Source organism: Peromyscus leucopus, chromosome 12 (assembly GCF_004664715.2).
Source record: "Peromyscus leucopus breed LL Stock chromosome 12, UCI_PerLeu_2.1, whole genome shotgun sequence".
Classification (NCBI taxonomy): Eukaryota; Metazoa; Chordata; class Mammalia; order Rodentia; family Cricetidae; genus Peromyscus; species Peromyscus leucopus.
The window spans coordinates 79,975,579-79,987,245 of record NC_051073.1 but is presented as its reverse complement, the minus strand read 5'-3'; the positions used below and the strand labels follow the sequence as shown (position 1 = coordinate 79,987,245).

Sequence of the window (11,667 nt, the reverse complement as noted above, 5' to 3'; positions counted from 1 at the left end):
GAGGAACGGTTTGTAGTAGGCCACAGAGATCTCAGACTCCATGTTTCAAGAAGGGCTGGGGCTCTAAGGAGGCACCATAAGAAATACAGAGCTGGCAATGTGAGGTCAACTGAGACATGAAGAGAATGCCTTGCTATCCATCATTCGGCTGACTCAAACTGTTCTTTCAGGAGGACATTTAACTCAGAAGCTGTCAATTTGTTTCAAACAATATAACTCTTTTTTGTTTGTTTTTTGTTGTTGCTGTTTGAGGAAAAGGCTTGCTATGTATCTTGGCTGGCCTTGAACTCATAGAGACCCACCAGTCTCTGCCTCCCAAGTGCTAGGATTAAAGGTGTGGGTTATGATGTCCATCTTAAAATAATATAACTCTATAAATAATTCTCCTCAGGCCAGTGAGATGGCTCAGCTAGGAAAGGTGTTTGCCAGTAAGACTTACGACCTGAGTCTGATTACTGAAACCCACATGTGGTAGAAGAGAATCAGTTACCACAAGATGTCCTCTTATTTCCCCACAATATGAGAATGTACACACACACACACACACACACACACACACACACACACACACACACACACACACGGGTACTGCTGGTCCAGAGGACCCAATTTTTTTTTAAGATTTATTTCCTTATTATGTATACAGTGTTCTGCCTGCATGTATGACTGCCCAGAAGAGGGCACCAGATCTCATTGTAGAGGGTTGTGAGCCACCATGTGGTTGCTAGGAATTGAACTCAGGACCTTTGGGAGAATAGCCAGTGCTCTTAACCTCTGAGCCATCTCTCCAGCCCTCCAAATTTGATTTCTATCACCCATATTGTGGCTCACAACCATCTATAACAACTATCTCTAATCTTAGGGTATCTGAGACTCTCTTCTGGCCTCTGAAGGCACTACATACACCTAGTGGTGTGTGTGTGTGTGTGTGTGTGTGTGTGTGTGTGTGTGTGTGTGTGTGTATGTATGTATATGTATATATGCGGCGAGCTCCTCGACCAGCGAGGAAGAACGACCACCACTCGAGGATTCTTCTCAGAACACACTTTATTGGAGCGCCTCTTGATCAAGGGAGAGCGGGAGGTGAGGGGCCCCGAGGACTAAACTGCAGCTGCTTATATAGGGAATCAGGCAAACGTGCCGTACTGTGATTGGGTCCCGCCAGAATGCAAGCACGGGGAGCCACGGGATAGGCTGAGGACATAAGGTCAATTACCATACTCGTGCAATCATAGCCAAATATGGAGTTGTTTACAGCTAGGCTACCAGGACACCAGCGCCATCTTAGAATGGCGGCTCCCTACATATATATACACACACACAAAAAAAAAAAACACCAAATACACGTAAAAATACATTTGAAAATTAAAAATTATACAGAGGAGTCAGTCTTGGTGTGGTGAAAGGGAGACAAAGGATGGCAGAAACAAGAATAATCAAAATTTTGATTTTGTTTTTGAAACAGAGTTTTGTTGTATATCTCTGGCTATCCTGGAACTCACTATTTGGACCAGACTGACCTCAAACTCGCATCTGCTTCTTGCTCCCAAGTGCTGGGATTAAAGGTGTACTATAGTACAGTTGTTTTTTTTTTCTTAGTGTGTGTGTGTGTGTGTGTGTGTGTGTGTGTGTGTGTGTGTGTGTTGTGTGCCTGTTGAAGCCTGAAGAGGGCACTGGATCCCCTAGAGGGACAGACAAGTGTGAGTCACTATGATGGGAGGGCAGCCAGTGCTCTTAACCCTGAGCCATCTCTCCAGGCCTACTACCTCTTTCTCAAACTAGTATCTTCCTTAGAACGTGATACATGACACTTATGACTAGACCTGCACACTGAAGTAGATAGGACATTCTCTTTCCTTCAGTTCCTAGCATCATTCCTCTCTAGTCCTGTGGTATCTCCAAGGAACTCTGGACTCCTACAGAATCATGTTTGAAAACAGCCTGTGTAATCTCTCACTTTGTAAGAAAGTGAGAATCAGAGAAAACAGTAACTTAGATTAAACCTCCAAGTCTGTAACTTGCATATAGCTTGTACACAGTGGTGTCCTGAGTCCCACAAAGGAACAGCATGGAGACCAAGAAAGACACTCCACCACCTTCTGGAAGACCTCTGACATGCTGCAGAGGGTTCTGGCATGACTAGCCCAGATGGTGACCATAGGGACTCTAGGGATCCATTCCAAACCCTCCCCCTCTGACAGGCTGACCTCCAGACCTAACTGCCTGACGTCCCACTTAAGGCTGCAGCAAGTCACACAAGCTGTGAAACCACCCCCACCACCATGAAATAACAAGCTAGTTGCCAGGTGCCCTGGAAAGCCACCTACACCCATGGATCCTCTGTAAAGCAGTATCCTGTAAGGGCTCCATAAAGACGATCCTTGACAAAGTCAAGGCTAAGGCCATGATCCTACTTTTCACTTGCCTCCCTCACACCACATCTGCTTCAGCTCGGGAAATGACTATCCTGAACAATAATTCTCATGTTCTTGTTTCCCACAGGTATTTTCTATAGGCTCAGGGATTCTGGTTTGGAAAATAAGAATAGCAATCAGAAGGTCAGGTGCTGAGTACACACACACCTTAGTTGTAGGGCCCAGTGCTTCCTAGGCTAGGCAGGCACCATAAGGAGTTTCTGATGGAATGTATGAATACAGAATGCCAGGTGTTGGTGTGTTCCTTGTAAGCCACTTAGTGCCAAGGCCTAGAGAAAAGGAAGGAACCAGACTGAAGGAGAGTTCATGAGCCACAAAAGTAGCCAGAAGAAAGCTACATGGGTGATTTTTTGTGTGTGCGTGGGGACGGGGGTCTTGTTTCTCTTTGGGGGGAGGAGGAGAGTCTGCTGTATCTCCTTTGGGGAATGGACCTTGCCAACAACCTGGCTGAAGACTGGCCTTCACTCCTTGCCCAACTTGAGGCCTCTGCCCAGCCCCCTGATGGCCAGTGTACACCCGAAGCTCCAGGCCCTGCTGACAGGTGGTATCCAAGTGTTGGAGCTAAGCAGGCCAGAAGACGAAGTCGGACAGCACCATCTGTCCTTCCTGCCTGTCTGGTCCTAGGTCTTTATTCGGCTTGTATGGGAAAGGCACTGCATTTACCTCCTCTGCATCCACTCTGGGCAGAGACACAAAGGTATATTAGACATACCCATTCCTCAAAGGAGAGGCGGCAGCAAGCAGAGTGACCAGGGTCACCAAAGGGCTGTAGTGTCGTGGGGACTCCAAGCCCAGACTGGAGACCAGAATGGCGTCCTGGAGTAGGGAGCTACCAAACTAATACCAAAGGACAGAAAAAAGTGAGCAGCAGGTGAGAGGACAAGAACAGGGTTTGAGCCAGGTGTGGCGGCACACTCCTGTAGTGTTAACTACTTGGTAGCTAGGCTGAGGCAGGAAGAGAAGTGCAAAGCCAGCCTGAGCAGTTTAATAAGATCCTGGCTCCAAGTAAGATTTTAAAGGGAGCCAGGAGGTGGGGGCACACGCCTTTACTCCCAGCACTCAGGAGGCAGAGGCAGGCAAATCTCTGTGAGTGGAGGCCCAGTCTGGTTACATAGTTCCAGGAAAGCCAGGGATACACAGAGAAAACCTGTCTCAAATTTTTTTTTTAAATAATAATAATGAGCTGGGTATGGTGGCAGGTACACACCCTTAATCTCAGCACTTGAAAGGCAGAGGTAGGCTGATCTCTGTGAGTTTGAGGCCAGCCTGGTCTACATAGCCTGGTCTACATAACAACTTCCAAGCCAGCCAGGACATAGCATGACCCTGTCTCCAAAACACAAACACACACACACAGAGACACACACACAGAGACAGACACACACATACAAACACACACACAGACACACACATATAAACACACACACATACAAACACACACACACACATACAAACACACACACATACAAACACACACACACACAGAGGCTGAGTACATGCATCTCAGTGGTATAGCATTTGTCTAGCATGCTTGAGGTTCTGGGTGCAGTCAAGGCTCAGTCATTGCCACCTTTCTGATTCAAAAAGGCTCAGATATAAGATGTGGTGGTCAACTCCTGCAATCCCAGCACTCAAGAGGTGGAGGCAGGCAGATCTCTGTGAGTTGGAGGCCAGTCTGGTCTACCTAGTGAGTTCCAGGACAGCCAGGGCTATGTAGAGAGTCCATGTTCCAAAACCAACGGACAAAAAAACAAAATAATAACATAGGAACAAACAAAAGTCCTCAGATATATGCCCAAGACAGGACACAGGCTGAAAAAAGACTTAAGGCTTTGAGCTTCCATCACTTTGCTGGTTAATCTAAAAATTCAGTGCAGGGGTTGCAGAGATGTCTTAGTGGTTAAAAGCACTGGCTGCTCTTCCAGAGGACCACAGCTCAATTCCCAACCCACCCCCCAGGTCCACCCACAACTACCTCTAACTCCAGTTTAGGGGATTCAACACCCTCACACAGACATGTAGGCAAAACATCACTGCACATAAAATTTTTTAAAAAATCGTAAGGAAAACTTTAAAAATTCAGTGTAAAAGCTGGGCGGTGGTGGCATACACCTTTAATCGCAGCACTCGGGAGGCAGAGGCAGGCAGATCTCTGTGAGGCCAGCCTGGGCTACAGAGTGAGTTCCAGGAAAGGCTCCAAAGCTACACAGAGAAACCCTGTCCCCCAAAAAATAAATATAAATAAATAAATAAATAAATAAATAAATAAATAAATAAATAAATTCAGTGCAAATAGCAAGTGAGGCTGAGACAGAACTATAAACGGCCTGGCTAAAACACTGGGGGGTAGGGGGAGTCCTCACAAGTGACCCTGAGATGGAGCAATTAGACAGAGTTGTAAATGGCCTGGCTAAAATACTGGGGGGGGGGGGAGTCCTCACAAATGACCCTGAGATGGAGCAATTAGAGAGAGGATACTCATGGACTTTGGGGGTAGAATTTTGAGGGTTGAATCTCCACTTAGCTACTTCCCAGCTGTGTGGCATGGAAAGTTCATCCTTACTGGATGACGGTAAAGGTGAATCAAGAAGCCAGTGGTGCCAGGCAGTGCTGGCGCAGGCCTTTAATCCCAGGACTTGGGAAGCAGAGGCAGGGAGATCTCTGAGTTCAAGGCCAGCCTGGTCTACAGAGCTAGTTCTAGGACAGTCAGGACTACACAAAGAAACCCTGTCTCAGAAAAACAAAAACAGGAAGCCAGTGGTGATAGCACCATGCACCCGTAATTCTGACTCTTGAGCGGTAGGAACAAGCAAATGAGAAGTTAGAGGCCATCAAAGGGCTGAGGCTGTAACTCAGTAATAGAATACTTCACTGGTATGCAGGTACCGTTCCCAAGTAACTGGCCTTGAAAAGATAGGTGCCCCAGGTGACACTAAACCCAAGCACAGTGACTAAAATTTGTAAAATTACATAAAAGTTTCAGTTGATGTAGGAAAACACTTAGCAAGCCGGGGTCCTTGGAAGAGTAGGCACAGAGATGTTACAGCCACTGTGGGTAACCTCATTGGGATTGCACAGTGTCCAACAGAGAGTAGAATGCGTCACAAAAGCCATGGAGCAGATGAACTCAAAAATATGCCCAAAGTATCCCGGGAAGTTCAGAGGCCAGTTTGAAAGGGGTCTCAGGAGTCGCGCCCTGCCTAGGGAGAGGAGGCAGGTTGTAAGAGAGACCACCACCCCCAAGGCGGAAGGGGCACGCAGAGGGTCCCTAGGGCCGCCGGAAGGGGCGCGCGGGGCGGTTGGCAGCGGCCGGGGGCGGCGGCCGTTGGCTAACTGGCCTACCAAGCTAGCTCTGGCTTCTTGCCCAGCTGCGGCCACAATGACAAAGGATTCACCCACCCCCTTGGGTGGTGGCCGCGCGTCGCCCAAGAAGCCAGGCAGCCCCGGCCCAGCGGCAGCAGTGCTGGAGGAGCAGAGGCGAGAGTTAGAAAAACTGCGGGCAGAGCTGGAGGCCGAGCGCGCGCGCGGCCGGGCAGAACGGCGGCGTTTCGCAACCCAGTCGCGCCAGCTGCGGGAGTCCGCCGAGCAGGAGCGGCAGCAGCTGGCTGACCATCTGCGCTCCAAGTGGGAGGCTCGACGCCTCCGGGAGCTGCGGCAGCTGCAGGAGGAGGTGCAGCGCGAGCGTGAGGCCGAGATCCGGCAGCTGCTGCGCTGGAAGGAGGCAGAGCTTCGGCAGCTGCAGCAGCTGCTGCACCAGGAGCGCGATGTTATAGTGCGCCAGGCTCGGGAGCTTCAGCGCCAACTGGCCCAGGAGCTAGTGAACCGCGGTTACTGCGGACGCTCTGGGGCGCCTGAAGCCTCCGCGGCTCAATGCCACTGTCGCCTGCAGGAAGTGCTGGCGCTGCTGCGCTGGGAGACGGACGGCGAGCAAGCCGCGCGCATCCGCCACCTGCAGGCGGCGCTGGACGCGGAGCGCCAGCTCTTTTGTAAATACATAGTAGATCACTTCCGCTGGCAGCCCGCTTTGCGGGAACCCACGGACCCCCAAGCGGCGCATTCCTTGGAAGAGCCACCCCTAGAAGCCCAGAGCAACACTCGTGGCACCCCAAAGCCTGCTCGTCGACTCGGATCTCTCGAAAGCCTGAGCAGTAGCATCAGAGTTAGCTCTCCAAACGACCTGCTGCCCACACGCGCCAGCTCCCTCGAATACTTAGCAACAGCACATTCCTGCTCACTCGACAGCACACTGAGTTGTCCCCGGGCTTCTGAGTCCGAGATAGGAACCTCTTCGACCAGCGCCCCCATCTCAGACACCTCCAGTCCCCATCCGCCGCCCCAGCTACCATCAATACATAGAAAACCTACTGACCTGCAGGAAGAAAGACCTGAGAACAAGCCCAGTCAGGACTACAACGAACTGGTGAGGCAGAACTCAGAGCTGGCCGAGGCATTGCAGGTGCTGGTTCGCCGATGCTGTGACCTGCGCGAGGCATTGCAGGTGCTGATTCGCCGCTGCTGTGGCCTGCGCGAAGAGAACTTGCAGCTGCGGCGCGCGGGCTTCTCCGATGAGGCCGATGAAAAAGTGAAGTGGTTCAAGGTGAAGCACGCAGAGCTGACCGACCTCGCTCAGCGCCTTGAAGACAGGGCCCGCAAGCTGCAGGAGACCAACCTTCGGGCGGTGAGCGCTCCTGTACCTGGTGAGAGCCTCGAGGACCTGGGTCAAGTGTTTGCCCGACATCGCGCTCAGGACCTGTCAGAACAGGCTGGCGTGCTGCAAGCCAAGGACCTGCAGATCGAAGCACTGAGGCGGGAGTGCCACCTGCTGCTGGCGCTCATCGCCGCGGACCTCGGCAGCTTCTCGCTTCCTGGAGAGGGCGCCACCTGCGCGCAATGGTGCAACATCAATGACTTGGACCGACTGCAGCGTGAGTCTCAGCGGGAAGTGCTGCGTCTGCAAAGACAGTTGACTCTACATCAGAGTAAAGCCGGCGGCGCCCGGGCGGACGCAGGCAGCCTCGGCTCACCCTCCGAGACAGCACGACACCAGGTGCAGGCTCTGGAGCAGCAGCTGGGTGCACAGCGGCGGGAATGCGAGAAGCTGAGCGCCCAGGCAGCCGCCGCAGAGCGGCGCTACGAGGAGACAGAGGCACAACTGCAGGCTGCGCTGCACAAGGGCGCCAGGCTGTCAGAGGAGAACATGAGGCTGCAGGCTCTGGCCACCTGGGTGAAGAAGATGGCACAGGAGAACAGCAGTGTTCCCCGGCAGCAAAGCCACGCGAGGCTGAGGCAGGAACTCGAAGCCAATGGCCTGCTGGCTGAGCAGCTGCTGCAACAAGCGGGATATGTGCAAGACAGGTGGTGGCAGCTGCAGCACTACCAAAATAAAGACCCGAGTGACCTCCAGGCTTCCGGGAAAGAGATGCAGGGGTTGCAGTGTCAGCCTGGCCACCCCCCGGAGACACTGGAGACCACCCAAGCTTCAGAGTCCCAAGCCAGGAGTAGCAGGAGGTCCAAGTTCAAGCCAAAGTCTGAAGAACATGAATTGTCACTGCCTACCAGGGACATACAACCCCCCGTTTGTCTCTCCCAGCAGGAGAACTCAGTTACCCTTGGGGAACCAGCTGGTGTCCTCCAAGTGTCAGACAAGATTCCTACCAGTCAGCCTCTGGACTCCAGGCCCCAAGCCAAGAAAACCAGTTCACACTCAAACTCCTCCTCCGAGGTCGAGTCCATGTGGGCTACAGTGCCATCTTGCCTTTCTCTGGACATGGACACAGCAAGTGAAGTGGATGATTTAGAACCCGACAGTGTGTCCACTCCCCTGGAAGCGAGGAGCACTGAGCCTCCCACCACTCCCAAGCTCAAGATCTTCTTGGCTAGGTATAGCAACAATCCGTTTGAAGGGCCTAGTGAGCATTCTCAAGGCGAGCTACCCCTCACAGCCGGAGATTATGTATATGTCTTTGGGGACATGAATGAGGATGGCTTCTATGAAGGGGAGCTTGTGAATGGGCAGCGAGGGCTAGTGCCCTCCAACTTAGTGGAACAGATTTCAGGAAGCCCTGTCCTGAACCACCTACTCCCCAAATCCCCCGAACTTGGTCCCACTGCACTGCCAGCTGAGCATAGCAAAGCCTTGAAGAAAGGCACCTTATTACTTGGGGAAGTTCAGGGATCACTGGAGAGAGGCCTATGCCAGGTGGGAAGGGCAGACTCTGAGACAGATATGGCAGTAAAGATTTTGGAAACCAAGACAGAAGCCTGCTGGCTGGACTTGAAACCAAGCATGGATGAGCAGAGTTTCTCCAGACCCCTTCTGGAGGCTAAAGGAGTGTTCTGTCTGGCCCCCATGCAATTACGGCTACAGAATGTCACCGCTAACTCTGCCACGATTACGTGGGCCTCTGGCAGCAATACATACCCCCATGTGGTGTACCTGGAAGATGAAGAGCATACCCTAACTCCCTCAGGTGTGAGCTGCTACACCTTCCAAGGCCTACATCCTGGCACCCGGTACCGGGTGAGGGTGGGGGTGCAGCTCCCTAGGGACCTGCTGCAGGTGCTCTGGGAAACAATGTCCTCCACTGTAACTTTTGATACACCTTTAGCAGGACCCCCTGACCCTCCTCTGGATGTGCTGGTGGAGCACCATGCCTCGCCAGGTGTCCTGGTGGTCAGCTGGCTCCCGGTGACTATTGACTCAGCTGGGTCCTCCAATGGAGTACAGGTCACTGGCTATGCTGTGTATGTGGATGGGTTCAAGGTGACAGAAGTTGCTGATGCCACTGCTGGAAACACCTTGCTAGAATTTTCCCAGCTTCATGTTCCCCTAGCATGCCAGAAGGTTTCTGTGAGGACCATGTCACTCTATGGTGAGTCTCTGGATTCTGTACCTGCTCAGATCCCCGAGGACTGTTTCTCTTGTTACCCATTCCTGGAGACACCTCCCTTTAGCCTCACAGATGGTGACCCTTCTGCCTGTAGAGTTGTTTTCCCTGTTGGTCAACAGAAGCTGGTACAAGCTTCTCTGGCTACCAAGCCCGGCCCCCATAACCCTGGAAGCTGTGAGGAGCCTCAGGCTAAGTTTCTAGAAGCATTCCCTGAGGAACCCCCAAGGAAGCATTCACCAGTATCCGACCTGAGCTCAGACGGGGCAGACAAGCAAGTCCAGGTACCTACAGAAGCCTGGAAGGACTATGAAAAGGGCCCATCTTCTCAGGAGAGGTCCCAGAACCACAAGCCACCTCTGATCTTTGGCCAGTCTGGGGTGGAAGAAAACTGTTCCCTGCACTTGTGCATCAGTGGAAGACCCGCCCCAGGATTCATCCATCTCTCCCCGGAGATTGGGCCCAGGGAAGTAGCGTGTTCAGAGAAGCCTGACCTTGAGAAAGCCCTTCTTCAAAAGCAGTATGCCCCGATGCTGCCCCCTCACCAGCCAGGCTCCATCCTGTGCCTGGCAGCTGACCTCCATCATGTTTTGGAGGAGAAGGAGGCTCTGTGTTTAAGTTCTCGGTGCACAGAGAAGCTAGGACAAAGAAAGAACAAGGTCCAAAGTGGACAAAGACCGGAGACTCCAGGAGGCGAGAGAGAGTGCCAGTTTGAGGAGCCTACCTCAGTGCTGTGCCCAGTGCCAACCAGCAAAGTCATTAAGATGGCAAGTGGTGGCCCTGAGCAGCTGGGGACAGAAGCTAACAGCTCAGTCAGGGTCTTTATGGCCCTCTTTGATCACAGCCCCCTGGTGATGTCTGTCAATGCCAAGGCCGCAGAGGAGGAGCTGGTATTCCGGAAAGGGCAGTTGCTGAGAGTGTGGGGCTCACGGGATCCCCATGGCTTCTACCGTGGAGAGTGCAATGGACAAGTGGGCAAAGTCCCTGGGCACCTGGTAGCTGAGGTAGAGGTGGGCACTGAGCAGACTGGGGGGAGGCGGCAGTTTCCACCACAAGGGCATCTGCATTCCGAGGCTCAGCATGAAGGCTTGGAGCGGCTAACCAACTTCCAGGGATCTTTCGCGCCTCAAGGGGACTCCAGAACACCCACTCTGTGGACCCCAAAGACAATGGTGGCAGCTCTGGACTATGACCCCAGGGATGGCAGAGCAGGGGTCCGGGCAAAGGGCAAGCTGGTGCTGAGGACTGGTGATGTGGTCACAGTTTATGGGCCTGTGGACCATAAGGGGTTCTACTATGGTGAGTATTGTGGACACAGAGGCCTGGTCCCAGCCCACCTGCTGGATGACCTGCCTGTCCATGGAGAGTAAGCACGACTCCTCTGTAGGGTGGTAGCCTCTGGCTGCCCACACCCCTTGGAAAGAGAAGCAAGCACGCATACTTTCACACAACACCCTCCTCACCAGTCTCCTTAAGCAACACTGGCTCCCGGCAACATCACCAGAAAGTGAGAACAGTCCTCAGATATCCTAGTGTCCAACAGAGGCAGGACTTAATCTGAGTTATTTCCAAAAGAAAACTAAACCAGCCAAGCCCGGAGAGTTTGATAGGCTATTTCAGACATGAATAACCATGATAGGTATTAGAACTGCCTTTTTCTGTGGTCAGTATGTTTTCTTTAGCAGGTTAACATTATCCATCCATTGCCTTGTATGAAAGTCTCAAAAAAGTTGCATCTTAAAATAAAGAAGCAATCAGTATACTATTTTTCCTATCTTATGTTCAACCCTCATTAAAATGTTCATGAAAGGCTGGAGAGGTGGCTCAGCGATGAAGAGCACTGGCTACTCTTCCAGAGGAACCAGGTTAGAGTCCTAGCACCCACATGGCAGCTTATAACTGCCTGTAACTCCAGTTACATACATTCACACAAAACATATGAGTGCTCATGAAATAAAATTTTAAAAAGTTCATAGAAAAAGAGAGCACTTGGGAGGTTAAAGCATCATGACCCAGGGAACAAGAGCATATGTTACCTCCTCTCTGCTCCCTTTTGCCCAGTGGGTGTGAAGTGGCAGCAGAAGCATTTTCCTGAAAGGGAAGGCACATCCTTGCCCTAGGGTGAGCCTTACTCAGGGCAGGCTGTTCCAGCTAAAGAGAACTCAAAGAGACGTAGCTGAGAAGTCCCTGGACTGGGGCTCTGTGCTGTGAGGTGGAGTCAGTGTTCCTTACTGATGGTGCCCCCATGATGCTTTGTAAGAGATTCGCTTGGAAAGTATTTCATGCCAAACCTTGCAGAAAGATCTATGGGGATTCAAAGAAAACTGGTTCATGTCTGGAATCAC

The 11,667-nt window shown here is 52.0% G+C and overlaps 1 protein-coding gene across 1 annotated transcript; it reads left to right on the top strand.

Annotated features, from left to right (window-relative positions):
* Window positions 1-5,617: 5,617 nt before the first annotated feature.
* On the top strand, window positions 5,618-11,087 carry LOC114710548 (RIMS-binding protein 3-like). Its single transcript, XM_028894712.2, has one exon. It carries the CDS (start codon window positions 5,815-5,817, stop codon window positions 10,690-10,692), a length of 4,878 nt encoding a protein of 1,625 aa, XP_028750545.1. The 5' UTR covers window positions 5,618-5,814; the 3' UTR covers window positions 10,693-11,087.
* Window positions 11,088-11,667: the final 580 nt, after the last annotated feature.

Excerpts from the sequence above, each read along its gene's own strand:
- LOC114710548 (XM_028894712.2), top strand. The coding sequence starts at position 5,815 with ATGACAAAGGATTCACCCACCCCCTTGGGTGGTGGCCGCGCGTCGCCC.